This window comes from Acomys minous, assembly GCF_964271855.1.
Source record: "Acomys minous genome assembly, chromosome: 13".
NCBI classification, from domain to species: Eukaryota; Metazoa; Chordata; class Mammalia; order Rodentia; family Muridae; genus Acomys; species Acomys minous.
Genome location: NC_140495.1, coordinates 15,835,754 through 15,860,620, shown reverse-complemented (window position 1 = coordinate 15,860,620; position 24,867 = coordinate 15,835,754). Strand labels below are relative to the sequence as shown.

The following is a 24,867-nucleotide window of genomic DNA, read 5'->3' as shown; positions in this document are numbered from 1 at the left end:
TGTTGCCTTTCAGAGCACACTGCCTCTGGCTGTGGCACTTTAGGTCAGGCCCTTGCAAATGTGGGGGGCGGGCTGAGGGGAGAGCTAGGTGGGATGAACTTGCTTAGTCTCTGAAACACTTTAGGAGCCACCCAGATGCAGTCTTGTGTCCACACTCACCAACTGGAGTGGCTTCCTGTTGGTGTTTACAGCAGGCTAATCTATGGGCCTTCTGGTAGCTGGAAATTTGCCCAGAGTTGGGATCATGGTCACAAGCCAGTGCACCAACCAGGGAGACATACGTGGGTTATTTTAATTCCAAACTTGAATTTCTATATTTGGAAAGGATAGTCAGTAAAAGCAAACTAAAGTCCTGTGGGTTTTTCCCCCCACCCAACTGTTTCAAACCTTCACTTACATGAATGTGTGTATACAACCCCAGGATCACATGTCAAAGACCCTCAGCCCCGTCCTCACCCTCAGATACAGCCATGCCCAGGCGAGGCCCAGTCAAGGAAGGGCATGCAGGCATTCCCAGGCTGGAGTGAGCTATTCTGTGCAGTCCCCACAGTGTCCAAGGCCGGTTGAGCCTCTGCCCTTACCCTGCATCATGTGCTATCCTTACCTCACAGGCAGTCTGCTTGACTTGCTGGAGTAGGAGGAGGCTCTCAGGCCTCGGTCTACATGGGGGACAAGGGCCCACAAATGCTCATAACAAAACACTGGTTCAGGGGGCTGGAGAGATGGCTCAGCGGTTAAGAGCGCTGACTGCTCTTCTAAAGGACCCAGGTTCAATTCCCAGCACCCACATGGCAGCTCACAACTGTCTGTGACTCCAAGATCTGACACCCTCATACAGACATACATGCAGGCATAACACCATGCACATTAAAAAAAACAACAACAACCAACCAAACAAACAAACACTGGTTCGTCATTTATTGTTTTCTTAAGACCTCACTGGTCACACTTCCCAACATCTTCACAGCAGTTTCACCCAGCTCTGGAATCTCTGTTCTTTGCTGCCCTAGGAAGAACACTCCATCCATGTTTCTGAGTCTCCTAGCAACATCCATCACAAGGAATCACAGAACCATGGGTGACGCCTCAGGTTTGGGAAGGCACCGTACACCTCCCTCTTAGAACACCCCACACAGGGTCAGCCAAGCGCCCAGCAGGCTAGCACCCTGGCCAGGGCTTCATAGAGTAGCCACACTATGATGCAGACTTCTGGACATGCAGGAACCGGGGCCTGAGGAGACAGAATGAGTTATCTGGGTACCAACTGAACTCTAAGGAATGCGCAAGCGGTGGGGGCTGTGGAGTGCACGGAAGTGGCATGGCTATAGGGCTGTAGCCTTACCTGCCACAGAAGTCTTTACGTACAGCCACAAGACTAAGGTGCAGGTCAGGCCGGCTCTGAAGCCAGCTGCCGACAAGCTCTGGGTGCCTTGGGTCCACTTCTAAGAAGATACTTCTACACGGAGGAGAGATGGGTCAGCTCAAGTAGGCAGGGCCAGGACCTGTGTTTCTAGGTTGTCTGGCCTGCAAGAGGCGGGGACACAGCGATTGCCAAGGCATGCCAATTACACAATGGAAGAGGAAGAGGCCAGTGTCCATACCCAGAGGCATTCAAGAGCCGGGATGCCAAGGTCAAGATGTGGGTAATGACGTCCATGCCTTCCTCACCACCATCCAGGGCCACCAGGTCTTCATAGCTGAATGGGAAAACAGTGGAAGGTGAGAGCCTGGGGGAGGAGTGTGTGCCAGTGTTGAGAGCCCAGGTAGGCCTTCACAAAGGGCCCGCTGGGCTCAGGTTGAGAGGTAAGCTGAGGGTCCATTAGCAGCCTCCCCTTCCCTCCCCTCTCTTGCAGACAACCCTCCACGGAGCAGGGATGGACGGACTTGCCAAGTCCCACTGACAGAGCCCTTGGGGCATTTAAAGCTGACCTGACTGAGCCCAGAAAAGAAGAGCCAGCCCCCAACCCATATTACCAGTGCTTATGTAGGGACGTGTGGTTACCCTGGCCTTTCTGGCCATGTGAACATAGGATGGCTTTCCCACTGAGCTCTCGTGGGTCTTTTAACAGGGCACCTTCCCTCCTAGGCCTTGGTCTTGTGTAAAATGACACATCCCCTGTGAGTGCCTTCTATAGGGCTTCACTATGCCTGACGCAAAATCCTTCCCAAGGCCCTGCGAGCACTACCGCCCACTCCTCTTTCAAAGTGGGGAGCAGATGCTCAGAGAGGCTCGGGGCTCCAGGACTCAGAAGCGCAGAGGCAAAAACGTCCCCAGGAAGCCTGCAGGCTCTACAGAGCAGCTCCGCACTGTTTCTCCAGATGGGAGGGCCTCCAGCCCCGCCCCATCCTACTAGGCCTTCTCTGCTGCCCCACCCACCCCGTACCTGCAGATCTCTGGAGCCAGTTGTTCCATGTCCTTGTGGAAGATGTAGGGAGGGTTGCTGACCACCAAGTCCACGGGGCCCCCGGGCAGCAGCTGTGTCCAGCACCCCTCTATGGGCAAAGAAGTGGATACATAGCATCAGTGACCCACAACTTGTAAAAGCTGACAGCTCCACTTGCTCCTTGTCCCTTAGTGAGTCCCACTCCCAAGTCATACTATGGGCCTGTCTTTAGACCTGATAAGCCCCAGTCCCTGCCTGGGGCAGCCCTGCGTAGCAGGCTGCCTGGGAGTGGACATGCTCTGACATGCGGCCACTTACCTAGACTACCCATGTGCTCTCTCCTCCCTGTCAGGGCTTCCTCAGCAAGCGACATTCAAGTGCCGCCTCCAGCAAGCCCTCCCTGATGCAAAGGCAGAGGAAGGGCTTCTCCGCTCTGCAGGCGCCTGGCCTTACCGTGCTGCTTTATAACTAACATAGTCTGAGAGCATATGGAGGGCCGCCCTGCCGTCCTCAGACAACCCCTTACGGCTGTCTCTAGGCCCCACTTGTACCGGATGCTAACCCAGGTGTATAACACTCACACAAAGCTGGGGGACTCCATGGGTAACAGAAAAATCAGACTGGCACACGTCCTGACATGGTGCCAGGCAATGCCTCACCACCTCTTCCAGGCCAGGTGGATGCAGGGAGGGCACATGTGTATTTTGATCCTAAGGTTTTCTCTTTGATGTTGTTTAATTTGTTTGATGTTTTTTATTTGTTTGTTTTGTTTTAAGATGCTTCACTATGTATCCCACGCCAGTCTAGAACTAAGTTCCCCAGGCAGGCTTTGAATTCATACAAGTCCTCCTGCCTCATTGCTGCTAGGATTACAGGTTTAAGCTACCATACTTGTCTCCCAACTACTTTCCTTTGAACATCTGTTTACCTCTTGTCAGTAAATAAACCCTAGCTACACTTATCTGTATTAGGGGATCCAGCAAGTAAGAAAGACCTTGTGGCTGAGCGGTGGTGGTGCACATCTTTAATCCTAGCACTTGGGAGGCAGAGGCAGGCAGATCTCTGAGTTTGAGGCCAAAATTCTCTACAGACAGCCATGGCTACACAGAGAAACCTGTCTCGAGGAAAAGGGGGGAGGGCTCGTGACTCCACGGGCCTTCCTGGGTCAGGTCAGCCAAGAAGTCCATTCCCATTCCTGGCCCACTTCCCCTCCATGGATCCTGGAGGGGAGCAAGGCAGGAACAGCTGGGGATGGAGACCTCAGGCGGCTGAGAGACTCGGAGACAGTTTCAGTGACACAGCTCATTTATTTGTGGGGAACAAAGGTTATGTAAACCTTTGGGGGTGCGTAGGGGCTATTGAGGTGAGTGCACATCATTGGCCAGGGCTAGTGTGCTGGGGATGCCTCATTTGCATAAGGAGGAATTCCAGGTGCTGCTGGACATCACCTTATAAGGAGAGAGGAAGTTTAACCTGGTTGCCAGGCTAGGTGACCTCCTAAGGAGGGCAAGGGTGTGGGCACAGGGCTAAATGTGCAAGGCCACACAGGCCGCAGGCAGGGCGGGAGTGGTCCTACTCCTGCTGATTTCAGGATAGATTTCTGGGATTTGGGCATGCCTTGACCCCACTGCTGCTCTGAGCCCCTTTCTGCCCTCCCCCAACGGCTCCCTGACCCTACAGACAATAACACTTTGTCAGCCCTCAGCAAGGACTGGTCTGAGATGGTCCACAGGCATGATTCCTGGCAAACCCTTACCCCATTTCTGCATTGGCTCACCCACCAGCAGCACCTCTCTCTAAGATTCCCATGACAAGAGTATGTGTAGAGGAATATACCTGACGTGACGTCAAGAGGGATGATCCGAATCCTGTCCTGCACCTGAAGCCTGGAGAGATGGAGACGTGGTGGTGAGCACAGGATGCAAGCCTTTACCCTCGCCTACAGGGACCAGGAGGGAAAGCGAGCCCTTCTCATATCAGCAGTACTGCTCAGATCCGTCCACTCATAGACCCATGGCGCCAATGCCAGGCTACCCTCATTGCCTCTCTCCCTCACGAGTGCAAGTCAGACACTAGTAGTAGGTTTGATACTAGAATAAAGGTCAAGTTCAGAGTCCAGTAAAGGGTCCGACTGCCCAGCGCTGGCCTTCTGGACCTCCCAGCCCACCTACCTCTGAGCATTCTCACGGGTGAGGCTAACAGCGGCTTCTGCCTTATCCACAGCAATGACTTGACTCTGCCCCAGGAACAAAGGAAGAGAGCTGGGGTTCTGGGAGATGCCTGACTAGGAATCCTCCCCTAGGTCCCAAGAAGAAAGGAATATGTAACGACATCTTCCCGTGGTTAGGCTCTGGCTGGACAGCCAGGCTGCAAGTCAGAGGCTATGGCCATGCTGGCCTGGCAATCCTTCCTTCTCCAGCCACTTTCCCTCAGCGCTTCTAGCAGAGGGACGTGGGGGAAGGAAGGACCAGTGAATGGAAGGGACCACAAGTGACTGCTTCAATATGCTAAAGGCAAGGTAGAGGGCTGTAGAAGGGGCTTACCTTGGGGAGCTGGCTTAGCAGGCTGAGGGCAATGGCTCCTGATCCACAGCCCACCTCCAGAATGAGGGGACCACCTTGGGCTCCCACTGCAGGGGGCCTCTGGGCCACTTCCTCTAAAACCCAGCCAACCAGTTCCTGGAAGGGAGAGGGTCTGGATCAGACTGGATGCCATCCTTAAGCAATTGACAAGAAAGTCCAAGCAGCTGGCTCCTACTGAAGGGAGGTGGGGAACAGCCATGGCCAAACAGATCTTCACATTGGCAAGGACCCTGGGAGGGTCATTCTGTCCTTCCATGCCTCTGTTTACTCATGTGCAAAACTGAGCACTCCTCTCAGCAACACAGTGAAGAGTAATCAGAACCACATACTGATCCCTCACCTGCTGCATCCATGCACAATAAGCCCCAGCTATGCCTTTCCAGACATCTACCCATTTTTATATTCACAGAAATGCTGAGACCCATGTTTGACGGCCAGTCCTGCAGTGCCTGGTCTTGCTTCTAGAGCCTGTGTTCATCTGTTGGATTGCCACCACTGGCTCATATAGATATTAACACCCAAGGGTCAAGGCCCTACCTGGAGCCTGAACTGTGGCTCACAGGGGTCAAGAATCAGGCTTGGAGTTGAGGATATAGCTCAAAGGCAGAGCACTTGCCTAGCATATGTAAGGCCCTGGGTTCCACCCCGGTACCATGGGGGTGATGGGAGATAAATACACCAGTGGTGGCTACTGTATCCACAGCGTTTACACAGAGCTGACTTTGGGAATTTCCCAGGAGACTCCTAGGCCAAAGGGACAAGAAATTCCCTTAAGGGGGCAGGGCCACACCCCTGCTCGAGTCTCATACTAGCAGGTGGTTGTGTCATAAACAGAACATGGCAAAGTGTAAGAGCCTGTCTGGATGGTACCCACCACTGTGACAGGGTTTGGGGGCTCACCCACCATCTGCTGGGTACACGGGCAGTAAATGGTGGATACAGGGTTAGCTGGGCATGAAGGGTAAAGGTTGCTGCTGTCCCATAGCTGAAATGTTTCTAGCCAGAGTACAGGGGATCCAGGCATGCATCAGGGGAGGGGCAACATGGCCTCTTCTCAAAGATGCCCCCCTTGGATACGGGCAGAGGACCCTTCAAGGCTCAGGAAGCTGGGAGGAAGCAGCAGGTGAGATCCCCTTTGAAGAAAGCCTCCCTTAGCCCCTGTGAGGTGTCTTTTATCAGACCTGGAGCTCACAAACTGTGCCCTAAATTAGACCTGGACACTCACCTTCAATAAGCCAATAAAAAGAGCCAAATTAAAAGTAGAAAGCAGAAAAGAAAAAAAAGGAGGAAAGAAGTTAGTTTATTCTGTGTGGCCACACTGGGGGTTGAAACAAAGAGATCTGCAAACCCCTCAAGCTGATCTTCAGAGTCCTCAAGTGAGATCAAAATTTAAGCACCAGGCCAAGGATGAGCGAATCTAGGAAGTCCACGCTAAGGTGTGGTCCTGCCCACTACTGACTGACCCTCCATTATCTGGATTTCAGTCTTCTCACCCTGTCAGGTGGTCTGACAAGTCCAAGTGATTACAGCTGATATCTCTTGGTGGGAGACACGTTCCCCCTCTGACTAGTGCATGAGACTCCTCAGGAAATCCCTACTTCTTTGGGGTCCACTGTTTCAACCGTCTGTGAGACCGGGGAACACATCTGTCTCCTTAGAGCATCGTCACTTCTGCCAGAGCAGTGGCATCTTTACAACCCGAAGGTCTTCAACCTGACTTGAAGATCTAGGACAGGGTTTGCCTCTCTTGTCATGTTAAATTGTGAGAGGACCTTGGCACCAGCCAGGCCCTGTGGAGCAAACGGCACCAGGTCACCCAAACCTACTTTCCTTGTAAGTTTGTCCTGCTGAGTCCTATGAGGCATTTTTGTCCTTCTAGACCCCCAATCTCAGTGGCAGTGCTCCCTCACACCAAAGGAAACGAGTCCGAAGCAAACAGAAGCTGGAGAGCTGGAGCAGCCCTCCGTGCCGCAAGCTTCTTCTGTACTCCCACAGGTGAGGAAGCTTGGTTCAGTCCTGTGCCGGGAGCGAGTGAGGAGCAGAGGGGTGTGTGCAGCAAGCTGGGCGCATGACCAGTGAAGGACCTGCAATCTAGGGCTGTGACTGCGAGGCTGTGGTACAAGCAGCAGCCTGTGTTAGGGGTGTGAGTTTCTCTGGGTTTCCTGGCCACAAATGGCCCACTCTGGCTGGAGGATGACCCCTCAGCCAGCCCACACTGGCTAGCCACCTCACAGAGGCATCCCCGACCTCAGACGTGCATACCAACTATGCAAATGGCCACCTGGGGCAGGGTGTGAAGCTGGCAGACTGGGCCCCCACTGCTACCAGTGGCCTCTTCCCTTCCTTTCTACCACAGACTATGGAAAGCTTGTCTTAATTGTAGGACCATCTGGGGGACTATGTGGGAACTATCTATGTTGAGACCACATCCAGAAAGTCTAGAAAGTTCTTCCCTGTGCGGTGAAGACAGTCCCTTTACCTAAAGCTGTTGGCTCTGAGCCAAGCTAGTCACAGAGCCAGGTCATCTGTTCCAACTGAATCCAGCAAGAATTCAAAGCATGGTAGCACAGAGAGAACTGTGAGACCATGGCAGGGAAGGGGCAGTCTGGGTAGCCCCGCGGTCTCGGCAGCATACACGCGCCATGCACACCCTCTACAGGATCACATCCCTGGTGGGCTGGCCCTGGTCAGGTAGGTATACTGCCTCCCTGAAACAACTACAGCACTGCGCTTCTCCCAGCCTACAGTCAGACCACACTGTGGAGATGCAAATGGCTCACACCCCAGCCTTAGGTTTCCCACTGTATATATGGCCCCAGGGAAAACCAAACTCATCAGGCCACAAGCCACTTGCAACTCTGCATTTCAGACTTTCACACCCACCATCAAAAACCGCTCTTTGATGGATAGAGAATACAGACTCCGCGACCCCCTCCCCGGCATCCGCTCTCCCCACTCCCTGCCACAGCCCACGTCCTCTTGATTTCTCAGTAAAGCACCCCTGTCTGATGTGGCTTCCCATGGGGGCAAACCCAGTGAGTTCTCAGAAATGTCTGTACAGTGAGGCGGACCTGGCCTCCCAGCCAACCACAGCCTCCTCTCTCTCCCCCTCCTCCAGCAGCAAAGCCGCCTTCCTGGCTGAGACCCACCTCGAGTGGGTGGGGCACACCGAGCACTCAGAATCCACAAACACATGGCAGATACCAGGTCAGCTCCAAGAGGATGCAAAGGCCACCGTGAGAGCTGCCCTTCTATGTTCTCCAAGGATGGCAAGTGATGGCAAGTGAGCTGGCCAGAAGTCACATATTTGGAGAAAGCTACAGGATAATCCCCTCAAAGACGACAGGCAACATCCTGCTTGGAGTATCCATACCCCATCCCAAGTCATGTCACTTCTAAACAGAATAGAGCCAGAAAGTTCAGGTGCTGCCCATGGGTCCCTGCCTTGACCACCCTGACTTCTCAAGGCCTCAGACCTCCTGCAGCCCTGCCATACGATAAGGGAATAAGCCAGGTGGTAAATGGATGCTTTTTTTTTTTAAATGGGTATGTATACTATTTTGCCTGTATGCATATGTACCAGCCATGCATGCATGCATGTATGTATGTACCAGATGCATGAAGTGCCCATAGAGGCCAAAAGAGGGCATCAGATCTCAAGGGACTGTAGTTACAGATGGTTGTAAACCACTGTTGTGGGCCCTGGGACTTGAACCTGAATCCTCTGAAAGCGCAGCCAGTGCTCTTAACCACTGAGCCATCTTTCCAGACAGATCAGAGGAGTCATGACCAAGGGACAGAGATTGAAAGGGTGAAAGACTGGCAGCTCAAAGGCCCTGGCTAGTAAAGGTGGAACGGGACAGTTTCCCCAAGAATGTTTATGTGCTGGGAGATCTCTCCAGAAATACCTTTTTCAGAGTCTAGTGCCCTCTGATTTTTGTCACCATGCCCTATACAGCCCCACTTCACCCCAGAGTCCACTTTTTTCTTTTTTTTTTGAGACAGGGTTTCTCTGTGTAGCCTTAACTGTCCTGGACTCACTTTGTAGACCAGGCTGGGCTTGAACTCATAGCAATCTGCCTGCCTCTGCCGCCACCACGCCTGGCTTCCAGAATCCACTCCTTAGCTCCCAGCTCTGCTTCAACAAAGAGGAAGTTCAAGGATAGAGAAACATCTCTCCCAGATCAGGGTGTAACCCCAAGGGACAACGTGCACGGGCCACACAATCATCAGCTCTAGTAATCTGAGGGCCTGACACAAGCAATCACCTGACCAGACAGTGGACACCTGAGTGGACCACCAAGCCACAGCCTGTCCTGACAGGCCAACAATCCATCCTCTGAGCCCAGAGTAGGTAGCAATCACCTATGAAGTCACATTGCTCATACCAGGCCTCAGTGTCCAGCTAGGGCCCTCTCTTCTTCTCCATGCTCTCTAAGTTGCTGGAGGCCATTTATTTCCCATGGGTTGAGTCTGCCACAGCCTATAGGGTAGACAGCTCCTGAGGAAGGGCCAGGATGAGCTGAGCACAGGCACAGCAGTACTTGGAGCATTCTGTGTCCCTTCCTGTCCTTGGAGTTGGGGCAGAGGCTTGGAATGTGAAGAGGGTCAAAGAGAGAGGGCAAGAGGCCCTCTGTTACAGCCAGCCAACCTAGCCAGCAAGACACAGTGTGGAAGGACACAGTGAGGGGCGGTCACAGGGCTCCAGCACCCTCTGGAGGAAGTCTTGGGCAAGACAGGTACCATGAACCTTTCCTCATTTCCATCCCGCCCCTAGGGACATACTCACCTCCGTCTCTGGCCGAGGAATGAACACTGGGGGTACCATCTTCAGACTCAGGCCCTGGAAGTCCCACTCCCCAAGGATATACTGCACCGGCATCCTGCAGGGGGAGCATCCAGAGAGTCGTCGGGACCAGGGCCAGGATTAATAAAGCCAGCGCTGAACTGACGACTGCTGTAGCTAAGGCAATACCCTAGGACAGTCTAGGCATCCCCTCCTCCCTTTCTTTCTTGCTACTTCCTTATGCCAACAGATCCCTAGGCCGCAGACACTTCACTCCTCCCTGACCATAGTTTGGTGGAACCAAGGAGGGACGGCTCTCCATAGAGCCCTCAGATCTGTCCACGGGCGCTCGCTCACCTCTGTAACCGATGGCGGCATAGCTCCTGGATGCACTCCAGTTGTTGGGGGGTCAGTGGCTTGGTCCAAAGTTCTGGTCTCAGGCTCTGAAACTGTCCCCATGGAGAATATGAGAGCCTGGTTCCCTTGGTCTAGGGACACGCAGCCAGGTTTCTTGTGTGGACAATGTCTGTGGACTCAACCAACACTAGCCACTAAATCATCCTTGGACCCACAGTGCCTGGAACGCACTGTAATACTTTGTTGGATAAATGAATAAATATGTCTGAAACATTTGCTCCAAAAAAAAAAAAATCCCACCAGTCTCAATCAAGCACCCTCGTTGAGGCAATAAATAAAACAAACAAAAGCCCCTCAATATCTGTTCCCCAGAGTTCTCCCTCCTCCCTCTTCCTAGCCTCCCTAACATTGCACTTAACTGTTTTGGCTCCAAGGACATGAGCCACGATGTACTCACTGGATTCCCGGGGCTCTGGGATACCTCTTTCCTCAAAGACCTTTGTCCAGTGGCTGACCATCTCTGTGGCATTCAACAGCCCAGCCAGACACGAGTGAGGCTTCCGTGAGTTGAAGGCCCAGCCCTGGGGGACTCCCCTCCTGCCCCTGGGACCGGATAGGAAGGTCCAAAGTATTCGGCCCCAAAGCTTCATGTCTTGGAGAAAGGTTTCCGAGCTCCTAAGTCTCCCCTGTGCTATCAATCCCCGAGGTAGGGTTTGGGAGTGATCCCTAGGCTGGGCTGGGTGGAGAAGGATGGGTCACGGGCTCTGGTTCTCCATTGCTTTGTTTCTCAGATGTCGTCACCCTAAAAGAGGATGAGGAAAGGCTCAAAAAACTGACAAGAGTGTGCGTTTAGTCTGTCACCTCCTGGACTATATCCACATGCTCAAACCACCCGTCTGATTTCTTTTTTGTCTTGGCGAGTAATGTTTTGTTATTTTCAGCTGAAGTGGGTTGAATTGGTAGAGCTTGCTCCCTGTTGATAGTCAAGGTGTGGGCTTGGGAGTAGGGCCGACCTATGTCAGACCTCAGTGTGAGTGAGTTCAGTCAAGCCATTGTTTCTGATTTCCAGTTTGTTCATCCAAAGTGTAGGGGGGGAACACCACCAGCTCTGGTGAGTGGTGTTTTGACCAATGAATGTTAAGGGCCTGGAAGATAGTATATCACACACCAGGGAGTCACTAATAGATGGCAGGAGACTGTCATGCTTGGGAGCCTTGCTTGTGTACCATCGCTGTTTGGAAGCTGAAATGGTCCCTCTAATTTATCCATGATCCCGGACATTAGCATACACTGAAGGCTGAGAAATTAACAATGCTATATTAAGTTAACACAAATAAATTATCTGACTTAAAATCGGTGGCCCCCCCTGTACTTTCAAGCAAACTAAATAAGGTCCAAACTGGCATTTGCTGAGTACCTGCTAACTGCCACATACTCAAAGGCAAGGCTCCATAAGAAGGTAGCAACTTGCCCACGGTCTCTTAGCTATAAAATACACCGGGCAGGACACAAATTCGGCTCAGACGGACTCCTGAGGCAACTCGGTCCGCCTGTACCTTCCCAGTTTCGGAAGGAACCAAAGGTCTTGACACAACTCTATCCCAAATCCGCAAGGACAGCATCAACGACTCAGGTGAGCGCGCCCTCGCTCCAAGCCCGCTTCCCGTGACTGTGAGGGATAGTCCCTGTCTCAAAAGTCAACGTGGCGGTCCAAGCATTCTCATCCAGATCTCCACACCTGACGCATACCTGCTAGAGGAGATACACGTGTGCCCTACCCACACACCGGCACCAGGAACAGCCCCGGGGTCGGCCCCCGGATGTGCGTAGCCTGAAGTGTACTCCCTCTGCGCCTTGCTTCCGCCTCGGTGCAGTTGAGAAAGGGCTCGGGTGGACCACATCTCCCTGGTCTAGAGTTCCTGCAGAGGCCGGATTCCCCCTTTGAAGACCGTGGGATGGCGGGGAGGCTGAACTGACGTAATCGCAGTCCCACTGGGGGTAAAGTGCAGAGATGTGCGAGTGCTCTGGAGGGAGCTATACCCACTAGTCTTCCTTAAGGTCGCAGCAGAGATGTGTCTCCAGCCTGCGGGGATTGCTTGAAGCAAACGTTTACATATCCAGCTAGGGCGGTGTGTGGGCAGAAACAAGCCGCGAGAGTGTCACCCACGTGCGCTTGGTTTGAGAGCCAGACTAGTTGGAGGAGGAAGGGAGCTGTTCTAACGCCCTGCAAGCTGGGTCTAGCAGCGTGTGGTTGGGTTTCAGTTGTTTGGGGGCAGTCTCTGCTTCCTGATGATCTAAGGACCCTCTTGACAGGCACATAGAATTTTTGGAACAGATACCAGAACAGCGAATACGGGCGAACTAGATTCGAGTCCTGATTATGTTGGCAATTCGTTGTTTAAGTGCCCAGACCCTTCTAGCCTTTAGTTGTCCCTTTTATAAAATTCAAAGCAGTTTCAGGACCTGGTTATGCAGACATGTAATTGCAGCTACTGGAGAGGCAGAAGCAAGAGAATCATAAGTTCAAGCCCAGCCTGGGTAATTTAGTAAAAAGCCTGCCTCAAAATTTAAAAGGTGGAAGGGACCTTGAAGAGATGGCTCGGCGGTTAGGCGCACATAACTGCTCTTGCAGAGGACTGAACTTCAGTTCCAAGCACCCATGTGCACATACCCACCCAAACACACATACACACATTTTTAAGAAATAAAATTAAAAAATCTAAGGGCAGAAGAGATGGCGGGGGGGGGGGGCGGGGGAAGGGTGGGAGGATGGGGAGGTACGGGAGGGGTTAAGAGCACTGTCTGCTCTTCCAGAGGTCCTGAGTTCAATTCCCAGCAACCACATGGTAGTGGCTCACAACCATCTATAATGAGGTCTGGCGCCCTCTTCTGGCGAGCATGAAGATAGTGTGCTCATATACATAAATAAATCCTTTTAAAAATTTTTTTTAAATGAAAAATAGTTCATAGAGTAGCTCAGTGGTTGACCTGCTCACCTAACATGCACAAAACTCTGGATTTGATGCCCATAAAATGGGGTGTGGTTTATACACACTTATAAGTCCCAGTTCTCCGAAGATGGAGGCATGGAAGCCAGAAGCTCAGCTTTCAAGGTCAGACTGGACTACATGAAATCCTGTTCCAAAAAAGTAAAAAAAAAAAAAAACCTGGAGAAAAAGAGGAGGGGGACTTGGAACTGGGTATACTGGTACATATCTATAAGTCCCAAATACAAGAAGGTCTGGAGAGATGGCTCAGTGGTTAAGACCACTGGCTGCTTTTCCAGAAGGCCCGGGTTCAATTCTCTCTTGGAAACAGAGGCTAAGAGCAGTCTGTAACTCCAATACCAGAGGATCTAATGCCCTCTTCTGTTTTCCTTTGGCATCACACACAAACATAGTGTACAGACATATGTGCAGAGAAATCATCCTTACACATAAAATTAATTAAAATTTTAAATCCTGGCACCCAGGGATGGCCTTGCTGGACAACAATGCGATACTCTGTGGGGTGGGGAAGGAGTCGTTTTAAAAGGCTGGGGAATATAGCTCTGACGTAGGGAGAATTGGCTCTTCTGTCCTGACATGAAATTTTGCTATTATGAGGGGGTTTAGGTGTGATTGCTTCGGTCAGGGTACACATTATGTCACTCAGATAATTCCGTTCTCTATCTCTGACATCTCTGGACTGGATTCTCCATTTATAGCCCCATTTGATGGAGTCATTTACCAAAAAGCCCTTTCATCAGAGTTCCTATCTAAGCAGGAAGCCGAAACAAAGGTGGAGACGCAGTTTACTATTCAAGGTCATAAACTCAGTAGAGTATCGAACCAGAGTTCAATTTAGGTATCAAAAACTCTGGGTCTAGCGCTATCAGCAAACCTCTGTACCTATGCATTTTCGGCTTACAAGCCTACCCCAGTGCGGGTAGAGCTGGCCAGGAGCCTGAATTCTGGTCCAGAAAGATCCTGGCCACCTACACTCCACGGCCCAACTTCCGGCAGGCTCCCAGGGTCAGAGGTAGTCTCCGAGAATCTCTTTTGGTAGTCGGGTTTCAGCACCGGGCTCCTGCTGTAGGGTGGAGCTATATACGAGGGACAGGCGAGTGGGCCAATGCTGGACGGGCTTTAGGCCTCCCAGCCAATCAGAGCCCGGGGGCGCGGACGGGAGGGGAGGCAAGACACTCAGGTTCCTGGGGATCCCCCGAGGCTGCTCATCCCGGCCCCACCCCCTCCGTGGTCCCGGCCGAGCCCACCCCAGCTCAAGCTGTCAGCCGGCGCAGGCTAATACTAGCTGCTCACTGCGTGCTGGGAAGGGCGGACCTTGAGTCGGACCTGTCGCCCCCCGACCGGGCCTGGGTGTTAACCCCCCGCCCACACCTCCCGCCTGTCACCACCACCCTTAGCTTCTCAGACTGAGCTCGGCGGCCCGGAGAGGATTAAGTAAGTGCAGAGATCCGCAGCTTCTGAGCGAGAATGGAGGAATCACAGGGTCGCGGAGGCGGGTGTGGGGATTGAGGCTGGGAGGACTGAGACCTGATAGAGAATGGCATGCCGCTTCTTGGAGGTCGCGGTGCCCACCACTCTCCCCCCCCCCCCCCGCCCCGCCCGGCGTTCTTTCCTTCCGCTTTGGACCCCGAGGCAGGCCAAGAAAATAGTCGGCAGGACGCCTTCTCTCTTTTTTTTGGCCCATAATAAACAGACTCAGAGCAAGTTAAGGGTCTGGTCCAAGGTCACGGCTGGGATCAGTGGCGGAGCCCAGAAGTGAACCTGAGACTTCTTGCTGAGCCAAGCTGGAGAGCACAGAAAGGAATGAGTCTACACCATGCATGACGCTCTGCCAGCTTTGCTCCTTCCTAAGGGACCATGAAGGATGTGTGCACACCTCTCACACATAATTTTGCATCTGCGAGAGGAGGCATCCCATGTACACCTACCTATGAGCCACACAGAAAAACATATATGTAGTCATAAGCTAGGAATCCTTTCTCTTTCTAGGTCTGCTCCACTGCAGCACTGCTAGGGACCCCCTTCCAGCTCTGCTTTACCCAAGACCCACGGACCCCACCCTCTGCTTCCAAAATGGGGTGGGGGAGGAGAAGGCATTTCTAAGTGGGTATTCCATCACTGCCTCTGAAGATGTAACAACTCCTTGCCTTACTTCTAAGAGTGAAAGGAAGTGGTCCAGTGACTACCCCTGCCAACTGCCCTCTGCCAGAGGATCTGGCTCAGCTTATCTTTCCTGACTCTTGGTGTCTCTGCACCAGTCCCAACCACAGCTTGGGTCACACAGTGGACTAAGTCCAGAGACTCCTGTACTCTCTCCTTCTCCTGGGTTGTGGGTGACAGTGGGGGAAGTGGAGGGGAGTTGAGACATTTACTGGGCGCCTGTCTGTGGACAGGCCTAGTGTTTGGCTAAATTCTCTTCCCCCCTGGGGACTTGTTCATTCTGACAATGCCACTAACTACAACATTTCCCACTGTGAGGATGTCTCTACACAGACAAGAGGGGTGACTTGCCTGGGGGGTCTATCAGGCCTGTCTGAATTTTAGGCGAGTGTTTCCCTTCAAGGAAGGAAAAGGCTACAGGAAAAAAAATGTTCCCCTCAAGCAGAATGAGGGATGTGGGGTGCAGCAGGGCGTGAGGAGGCAGGAGTAGGAGAAACGGCGAGTACAGAGATAATTGTGCAAAGGGTAGACTTTTTTCTTTCAGACCTCCTGGATCTTCTCTCAGCTTCCCAATAGGATCACGGCAGCCATCGTGCAGAGGTGGCGGAGGCGGAGCTTTGTTTTCATGCCCTATGTCCATAGGGGACCTATAGACAAAGCCTGCATCCTAATACCCCTGAACTTGACTTAGCTCTGTCTTGAAACCTTTACTTCATTGGTGCCTTCAGATTCGCGGGACTTTATCTCACGGGCAGGTCCCCAGCTGTCACTCTTGCTTTTATTCTTATCTTTCTAGAGCCCAGGTTGGCAGAGGGGGGGTGTCTCCTGTTAAGGATCTGGCTGTGCCCATGGTCATCACGGGAGTGGAAACTACAGCCTTGGACTCCTAACGTCAGAAGTCAGCAGTGTTTGACGAAGCACTGACAGGCCGCCCAGCAGCAGCATGAACTCCAGGGTCCCAGCTACTCACAGCTGGTTCAGCAGCCACCCAGCCACCACTGAGCCTGACTTGGAGCCTGCCACTGAAGGGTCCACCACAGAGACCAGCACCCTCGGCCCAGAGACCACAAGCTTCAATGACACGGGAATGCCTGATATGGCGGGTGGTGCAGCTGGTGTGGGTACCATGCTTCTGCCTTTTGGGATCATCACAGTGATTGGCCTGGCTGTGGCCATGGTGAGAGAAGGCCCGGAAGTCCGTCCTTTAGGGGAGGGTGATTAGTGTTTAGACTTAGAGACAATCTAATTAGAAGATAATCATCCATTAATGATAATGCAGCTCCCTCTCGCCTACCACCCCCCCCCCCCGAGATTTATTTCCTGGGGCCCAGCTAAGCAATTCTAATTGGAAGACCCCAGAAATGAGTCTGAATAACACATGATGTTCTAGCTGGGAGCATATAAGATCAGGTATGGGGAGGGGTCCAGACACAGGGTCTTGATAGGCAGATGTTTGAACTGGGTAGGAAGTTCTGTGAGCAGCAAGCCGGGCAGTAAAGCAGAGGGGTGTGGGAGTTTCAATGGCAGTAGGAGCCAGAAGGTGGCTGGGATATTTTATGGGGTGCAGAGTCCTAGTGGGATGCATAGGCCATGGCAGGCTGTTAGCAGTTCATTTTTGCGTTCGTTTGGCAATTATTCGCTGACTGTCTTCCTTTACCCTGGGGACACACCAGGGCCAGAAGAGACAAGGTCCCGACTTGTGTTTCTTTCTTTCTTTCTTTCTTTTTTTTTTTTTTTTTTTTTTTGGTTTTTCGAGACAGGGTCTCTCTGTGTAGCCTTGGCTGTCCTGGACTCACTTTGTAGACCAGGCTGGCCTCGAACTCACAGTGATCCACCTGCCTCTGCCTCCCGAGTGCTGGGACTAAAGGCGTGCGTCACCACGCCCGGCTCCTACTTGTGTTTCTTATGAGGGATGGGGTTAATAGGCAGGGGGGTTGATCTGGACTGGGTGGTCAGAGACAGCTGGGAAGAAAAATTAGGGTTCTGACTCCAGGTAGGAGCCTGACCTCATGGTCGTGAGAAGGGGCAGGGGCAGGCAGCCATCGGGACAGAGGTGAGCAAAAGAACACTGCATGTATCCTTCAGTGGTGACAGGCACAAGGAATGTCACTAAAGAGCCAACTGGAGCATGTACAAGTTAAGACTAAGAAAAATGAGGTGCACCTGAAGTCCCCCAGAGGGACTAGTAGTAGTGGCTTTCTGCCCATTGCCCTTTACAGGCAATGATGCCTAGCTTTGAGCTAGGCCGACACACAGGGCCGGACAGGGGTCTGTGGGATACAGATCAGTAGCCAAGTGCACATATAGCAGGTACAAAGTCCTAGGTTTAATCTTAAGCACTGGGCTAAAAGCAAGCAAGCAAACAAACAGCACACACACACACACACACACACACACACACACACACACACACACATACACACACACACACCAAAACAAACCAAACAAGAAACAACAGAAAAAGAAAAACAGGGCAGGGATAATCATGGCCTGGCTAAAGCCTGTGTTAAACTAGGGTTGCCATATGGGCCCTGCAGGCTCCGGACAGCTGCCAGGGAACAACTGCTGGCCAGCAAGTAGGGCCAGGATACATAACAGGCAGAGAGGCCAGGGAGGAGTGCTTTCCTGGGGCAGGAGGGAGGTAGACTGCCAGTGCTTCCCCTTGGCACCTGTGTGGTGGCTCAAACACCCTGAGGCACACTAACCCCAGGGCTGTCCTGCTCTAAGCAAAAGATTTTGACCTAGGGATTTGATATGGCTGCCTTGCTCTTTGTCTCTAAGGGACATTCAGGCCAGAGTGCATGACCTTCCCACCAAGGTAGAGAGGCAGAAGGTGGCCGGACAAAGATAGTGGAGGGCAGGAAAGAGCTGCAAGTCACTGAGGAGAAGAAAAGACCTCTAGAAATGTCTTCTGGGTTTTTGAGTTTTTGGGTTCTTTGCTTGTGGTTTTTTTGTTTTGGTTTGTTTTGGTTTTTCGAGGCAGGGTTCTCTGTGTGTATTCCTGGCTGTCCTGGACTCACTTTGTAGACCAGGCTGGCCTCGAACTCACAGCGATCTGCCTAACTCTGCCTCCTGAGTACTGGGATTAAAGGCGTGTGCCACCATGCTCGGCTCTTAGCAATCTCTCCTGAATGCCTCTTCCCTCCCCCTTGTGCCAGCCTTGAGCCATACCATGGGTGCATGGAGTTGGTGCCAGCCGTGTGCCTCACACAGGAGTGGGAGAAGATCTTGGTACAGGCAGGAACAGAGCAGGGGAGCTCCGTGAGAGATGTGGGGCTGGACAGTGGGAGGCAGGGAGGTTTGAGGAGGAAGCTGAAGCGTGTCCTCACCTGGGGCAGAGGGGCCACAGGGCAAAGGCACTCATGAGGGACGGGGCTTTCGTCTGGCTTTTCCTGTAGACTATCCTGAGTCACAGGCCACAAGGGACAGGATTTGGAGCAAGAGTCATCCTGCCTGGAGCTCAGGATGGAAAGTGACTGGGGATGACCCAGAGACCTGAGTTTCTGTTGTGTCTACCCACAGGACAGCAAGGAGTCACTCCCTGGGGCAGGTCAATGAGCTAAGAACACTAGCTTTTTTCCACTTGAGATCATATGGGGAGAGCTCTGGGCCAGACTGGGAATTACACAGATTAAAACTATAAGTGGGCTGGGCATGGTGGCCCATGCCTTTAATCCCAGCACTCGGGAGCCAGAGCCAGGCAGATCACTGTGAGTTCGAGACCAGCCTGGTCTACAAAGCAAGTCCAGGACAGCCAAGATACCATAGAGAAACCCTGTCTCAAAAAAAAAAAAAATTATAAGTGGACTACAAAGACTGTGGGAGCCACAGGGGCTTAAGGAAAACTGGAGGATGTGGTTTTCCCTGGGCAGAAACTATCACATTATTTTTCTAGGTCTTATTTGTTTGTTTGTTTTGAGATAGGGTCTTACTATGTAGCTCTGGCTGTTCTGGAACTCACTATGTAGATCAGACTGGCCTCAAACTCACCGACATCTGCCTCACAGGACCCTAGGATCAAAGGTATTTGTGACTACACCTGGCTGTCATATTATTTATTCTTTTTCTTTTTTTGGTGTGGTTTTTCAACATGGTTTCTCTGTGTAGTTCTGGCTAACCTGGAACTCTCTGGCTGGCCTCGAACTCAGAGATCTGCCTGCCTCTGCCTCCTGAATGCTGGGATTAAAGGTGTGCACCACCACTGCCCTGCCAAGATGTTATTTATTTATTTATTTATTTTGGTTTTTTTCAAGACAAAGTTTCTCTGTGTAGCCCTGGCTGTCCTGCACACACTTTGTAGACCAGGCTGGCCTCAAACTCACAGAAATCCACCTGCCTCTGCCTCCCGAGTGCTGGGATTAAAGGCGTGTACCACCTCGCCCGGCCAGCTGTCATATTCTTGATGGTCAAAATTTGCCAGTGTTGCAGGTAGTAGAGGTGCACACCTTTAATTCAGGCACTTGGGAGGCAGAGGCAGGAAGATTTCTATGAGTTTGAGGGCAGCCTAGTCTACAGAGCAAGTTCCAGGACAGCCAGGGAAACCCTGTTTCAAAAAACCAAAAAACCAACCAACCAACCAAGCAAACAAGCCAATTTTGGGAAGAGCAGATGGTGGCAGTAGTCCCTGGCGTGCTCTCCCAAACATCACCCACCCCCTTCTCTCTCTCCTTGGTGTTTGGTTCCAAGGCTTCCGGCTTCTGCCTGTGGGTTCTAGGTATTAGCTGGTTACTAACCTTTTACCTTTGTGTCTGGACAACGGAAGGACGTCCTTAGGTTCCTATGGCATCAGGGCTCTGAGGGGTCACCCTGGGGCTCAGGTGAGCCAAGCCTTGCCTAGAGCCTCGCTCTGCGGTCTGCCTGCTGTTGATCTCCTCCTCTCTTTGCCTGTAGGCTTCACTGAGGGTTGAGGGGAAGGGATATGCTCAAGTCTTTCCTTTCCCCCCTTCAGCACGGAGGAGTCCCAGGCAGATGCCAGGAGTGGGCAGCTAGTCAGGATTTGGAGAGCTGGAAACAGCCAGTTCCAGACAGGCCTAACTGGTTTTTCCTATGCCTGCCCCCCCCCCCCCCCATCTCAGAGTCTCCAGACTCAGTCTGGGATCTGTTGACATCTAAAGATATCAAAGGAGCCAAGTGGGGTTGTGCAGGCCCTGCTATTCTAGCACTAAAATAGACTAAAATAGAAGGATGGAGAGTTCAAAGCCAGCCTAGACTGCATAGGGAATTCCAGGCAAGACTGGGCTATTGAGGGGGGGAGGGGGGAGGGAGCTGGGAACATGAAGCATATATGTAAGATGTCTGTATGGGATGGGACCTTGAGGGTATGGGGACCCACAAACGTCCCACTTTTCATACTCTGCAGTCCACCCACCCTGATGGCGCGCTGGATTGGTGGGGACCTCCTCCCCTCACCATCTGACACTGTCCCTTCTCTTGCAGGTTTTATACATCAGGAAGAAGAAGAGGTAACTCCCCAGATGGGCCCCTGAAGCTTTAGCCTATGAGGCAGGGCTGGGCTGGGATCCAGGGGATGTGAGTAGGAAGGCAGAAAGAGCCCACAGCGCGAAGGCTCCTCTCCCTGGGTGGGGGGGATGGGGAATGGCTACTTGTTCATCCTAAGGCTGCCCATCTGAGGGTCAGATTGGTACTGCAGGCTCAGATCTGTCCGTGAATCCTAAGGGAAGACTTAGACACCTTAAACTTGGTGTGTGGCTCCTTTGGCCATGAGGACTGAGGGTGGAAGGCTCTTCCCCACCCCCCCAGGCAGCCTCTGTCCTACCCCCCCAGGCTGGAGAAGCTACGTCACCAGCTCATGCCCATGTACAACTTTGACCCCACGGAGGAGCAAGATGAACTGGAGCAGGAGCTTCTGGAACACGGGCGAGATGCCGCCTCCATGCAGGCTGCCGCCTCCCTGCAGGCCGCACAGGGCAAGGTGGGCACCGGCCTGGAGCTGTCCTTTCTTTCTGACCCACCCCCCTATCCTTACCAGGCATCTTGCCAGCACCTGCCAGGTGATGAGGTAGCAATCTTGAGCATATGGGTCTCTTCAGATTTGTCCAGAAACTGCTAGATTGTTCTGTGGCCCTCGCAGACTCACTATGCAAAGCTGGGCTTTGTGGGATCCAGCCTGGCTCAGCTCTGACAGCCTGTAGATCTCGGAGGCCCAGTTAGAATCTCTGAGGCCAGTTTTCTCATCTAATACTAATTCTTGCCCTGTGAATCCTCGTGTACTAGCTGGGAAATCAGAAAAGGAGACAAACAAAACCTAAAGGCAAACATGACAGGGGGAAGGAGCCTTAGGTTCCATGGACCCGAGTTGGGTGTGTGTGAATCAGGCTCTTCAGCAGGGACACCTCTGCAATAGGCTAGTGAACCTTAGCCGCTGACAATCCAGGGCAGTGGAGCCCCAAGCCAAACGCACCTCCTGTGTGCAAAGGGGTGGGCACCATGCCCGCATCGTGTCAGAGCCGCTGGGCAACCTGACCACTTGCTACCACTCTCCCAAATCCTCAGCCATGATACCATGAGGCCTGTCCTGGATCCATCCTGTGTTTGCCTCTGTGTGGGTGGGTGGGTGGGGGCAGGTCAAGGGCTGAGATATTCCTGCTGGCAGAAGAGAATGCATGCGTAAGTAACCTATGCTAAATCCACAGTAAGTGCTGCCAAGGTGCCAGGGCAAGCTGGGAATGGCTTAGCGGGGGAGGAATCATGTTCTGCCTTTTTTTTTTTTTAACTGTGTTTTAATTGTGGTTCCTTAGGCCTCTTTGTCCCTTCCACCCCAATCGCTCAACACTTGGTAGGAAAGAGAGAGTGTTAGTAGGGAGAGGGGGCATAGCTCTCTTTAGCTACTTCCTGCTGGTTAGGGTTGTTGGGTTCCTTGGGGCAAGTCCAGGCTTTGTTTTAGGATATCTCCAACTTTTTCTCATCAAACTGCATCAACAGCAACCAGGAGCAGCAGGGCGCAGCACCAGCATCCCTCTTTTTCTTTTTTTTTTTTTTTTTTTTTTGGTTTTTCGAGACAGGGTCTCTCTGTAGCTCTGTAGCCTTGGCTGTCCTGGACTCACTTTGTAGACCAGGCTGGCCTCGAACTCACAGTGATCCGCCCGCCTCTGCCTCCCCAGTGCTGGGATCAAAGGCATGCGCCACCACGCCCGGCTAGCATCCCTCTTCTTTCTCAGGGGTGGGGAAGGGAGCAAACGGGGGTGCAACTCTTCCAGGCTCTGTCATTTATTTCCCCTCCGGAGTCCTCAGAATTAAACTATCTACAGCTGGCAAAGGCCACGCCCATCTCTGAGCCCTCAGGAGGCAAATAGTTAGCTGGTGTAGACAATCTGAATCTGCCCCATATCCCACACCGGGGATTAAAAGAAAAACATGTTTATATAACATAGTAGCTGAGTTTTTAAAGACACCAAAGCTTTTACTACAGAATCGAAGCTGAGCTTAGTGGAAGGTTACTCTACGCCGGTACCAAAAGCAGGCACCAGGAAGTGAGAGTGGAAGTGACTGGACCAGATCCTGCCTTTGGCCAAGGTTTCTGATGCGCCTGCCTTTCTTCCTGCAGAGCACCCTCCCTTCCCAGGGCCCGATGCAGAGGCCTAGCAGGCTGGTGTTTACTGATGTAGCCAATGCCATCCACGCGTGAGAGGCCTGAAAACAGGCCCGGCCCTTCTGACAAACACGCCTGCCACAGTGCAGGCAGCGCTGCCCACTTCCTGACTGTCAAGACCTATTCTCAGGACCCGAGCCATCGTCACCACCAAGACAGGAAAAGGGCTGCAACAGAGCTCAGCTGTGCTGAGAGGCCCCACCCACTGACTCTCGGGCTTGAAGAAGAGAGCTCTGACCAGGCTGGCCATCTGGCCACTGACTTCTCCTGAACTGATGGCCCTTGCACGGAAGACAGCCCTCCTCGTGCGGGAAGGCGAAGAGCCACTGCTGGCTTCCTGATCTCCTGGCCATGACCCTTGCATCAAGGTCTGCTTCTCTGATGGGGAGGAAGAGCACAAGGTTGAAGGGGGAAGGGAGAGGAAAGGCAGGCTCTCCTCCACCTAGCATTTCTTTTTATGAGCCTGGAACCTCGTCTAGAGTACAGAGACACCCAGATGACAGAGGACAGGGGACAGGGCAAGGCAACACTTTTTCTTTTTTTTTTTTTTTGGCAGGGGGGTTGTTTGCTTGTTTTTTTGTTTGTTTGTTTGTTTGTTTCCTGAGACAGGGTCCTAGCTATCCTGCAACTCACCGTGTAGACGAGGCTGGCCTCTAACTCATAGAGGCCCATCTGTCCCTACCTTCTGAGTGCTGGGATTAAAGGCGTGTGCCACCACATCCAGCTAGGGTGTCACCGTCACCATTTATAGCCCAAGAGGCCCAGGGACGGAGCTGGAAATGTCCAGTAGACACCAAAGGAAGGGCTCCCCAAACCCAGGGACTATCCATATTTTAGATATTATGGCGAGTAGGCAAGCATGAGGCCTCCCAGGGGTCTCTGCCATGTCCCTGGCAGCCAAGGTAGCTGCTGAGGGAGATGAAACCGGGAGACTGGGAAGACGCATTTCCCCAGATGTGGAGAAAGGCTTCGTGCATGCGGGTCACACAGGCATGTACCTAGTCCAGCAGAAGAGTAAGCCGGAGGCTGTCTGCATTTCCTCCACCTCGCAAGCTGACTCGCATCACCACGGGCCACTTCCTTTCCTTCCTTGCTCAGGGCCCCATGGGAGAGGGAAGTAAGGCCGGGTTCCTCTGTTCACCGGGTTTCTTCAGTGGGCTCCAAAAGCTGGGCTGACCTGCTTCTGGAAACGGCTCCCTTTCCCATACGGGGTTCTGGGAGAGCCCGTCAGTCTAAGGGCAGCCCCAGGCCAGAAGCTGGTAGGAGGAGCGATGGAGGCCTGAAAGGGAGTGTCCTTTGAGGAAAAGACTTAAGAAATGAGTCTGGTTTTAGTTTTTCCCTTCCACCCTATCAGAAGGAACGTCCACTCAGCGTTCCTGGAACGTGGACAAGAGTCCCTGCCCTTGGTCCTCCCTCGAAGCCTTGGAGGTGCAAAGCTGATATTAGGTGCATCTGGGCAGACCAGGCCACAAAGACAGGGCGGTTTTTCTACACGGGGACACACGTGAGCATGTGCAGAGGCGTGTCCCCAGCTTCACTGTCGTCACTGTCCTCTGCTGGTTACAAGGAAGTGGAGGTGACACATATGCAATTGGGTAGATACCACACATCAGGAGGCGAGGGGCTAGGAGGACCCCATGAGGCCGGTTCTGGTTTTATTCCTGCCTCTAGATGCTATAAATACGTTAGTGCTTGAGCAACTGGAGGGGCTGTGAGTAATTTAGGATGCACAAGGCTGTAATTTACCTCACAGCATCTCAGTGTGTGAGAGCATTAAAGATGTAATTAAGATGTTTAGATAAAGAGAATGGAGTCTGTGACACTTGGGGTGCAAAACTCCAGGAAGGGACACAATGGGTGAGGCTAGGATCTGTGGGAGGCCTGGGAACAGTCACTTGGATCCCAGCTATGAGATGGCAGGCAGCCCGGCTGTTTTCCCTTGATGTATCCATGGAAATGTTTTGGGATGGGGACCTCATGG

At 52.5% G+C, this 24,867-nt stretch overlaps 2 protein-coding genes across 6 annotated transcripts; one reads left to right on the top strand and one right to left on the bottom strand.

The window, feature by feature from the left end:
- Positions 1-893: 893 nt before the first annotated feature.
- Positions 894-11,976, bottom strand: HEMK1 (HemK methyltransferase 1, mitochondrial release factors N(5)-glutamine). Of its 4 annotated transcripts, none has more exons than XM_084752734.1 (11): positions 11,859-11,975; positions 10,529-10,911; positions 10,110-10,201; positions 9,756-9,849; positions 4,928-5,062; positions 4,556-4,620; positions 4,221-4,270; positions 2,385-2,493; positions 1,602-1,697; positions 1,343-1,456; positions 894-1,231 (listed from the first exon to the last, which is right to left on the bottom strand). In XM_084752734.1, the coding sequence occupies exons 2-11, from the start codon at positions 10,757-10,759 to the stop codon at positions 1,195-1,197; spliced, it is 1,023 nt and encodes a 340-aa protein (XP_084608860.1). In that variant the 5' UTR covers positions 10,760-10,911; positions 11,859-11,975; the 3' UTR covers positions 894-1,194. The 4 variants fall into 4 exon arrangements, with proteins under 4 accessions (XP_084608860.1, XP_084608862.1, XP_084608863.1 ...); XM_084752736.1 differs by having other exon boundaries at positions 10,567-10,911; XM_084752737.1 differs by lacking the exon at positions 10,529-10,911 and having other exon boundaries at positions 11,859-11,919.
- A 2,315-nt stretch (positions 11,977-14,291) lies between these two features.
- LOC311580926 (uncharacterized protein C3orf18 homolog) lies at positions 14,292-23,434 on the top strand. 2 transcript variants are annotated; one of them, XM_084752780.1, is made up of 5 exons: positions 14,292-14,551; positions 16,074-16,394; positions 20,714-20,739; positions 21,062-21,209; positions 22,842-23,434. In XM_084752780.1, exons 2-5 carry the CDS (start codon positions 16,221-16,223, stop codon positions 22,920-22,922), a joined length of 429 nt encoding a protein of 142 aa, XP_084608906.1. In that variant the 5' UTR covers positions 14,292-14,551; positions 16,074-16,220; the 3' UTR covers positions 22,923-23,434. The 2 variants fall into 2 exon arrangements, with proteins under 2 accessions (XP_084608906.1, XP_084608905.1); XM_084752779.1 differs by having other exon boundaries at positions 16,074-16,454.
- The last annotated feature ends 1,433 nt before the right edge of the window (positions 23,435-24,867 follow it).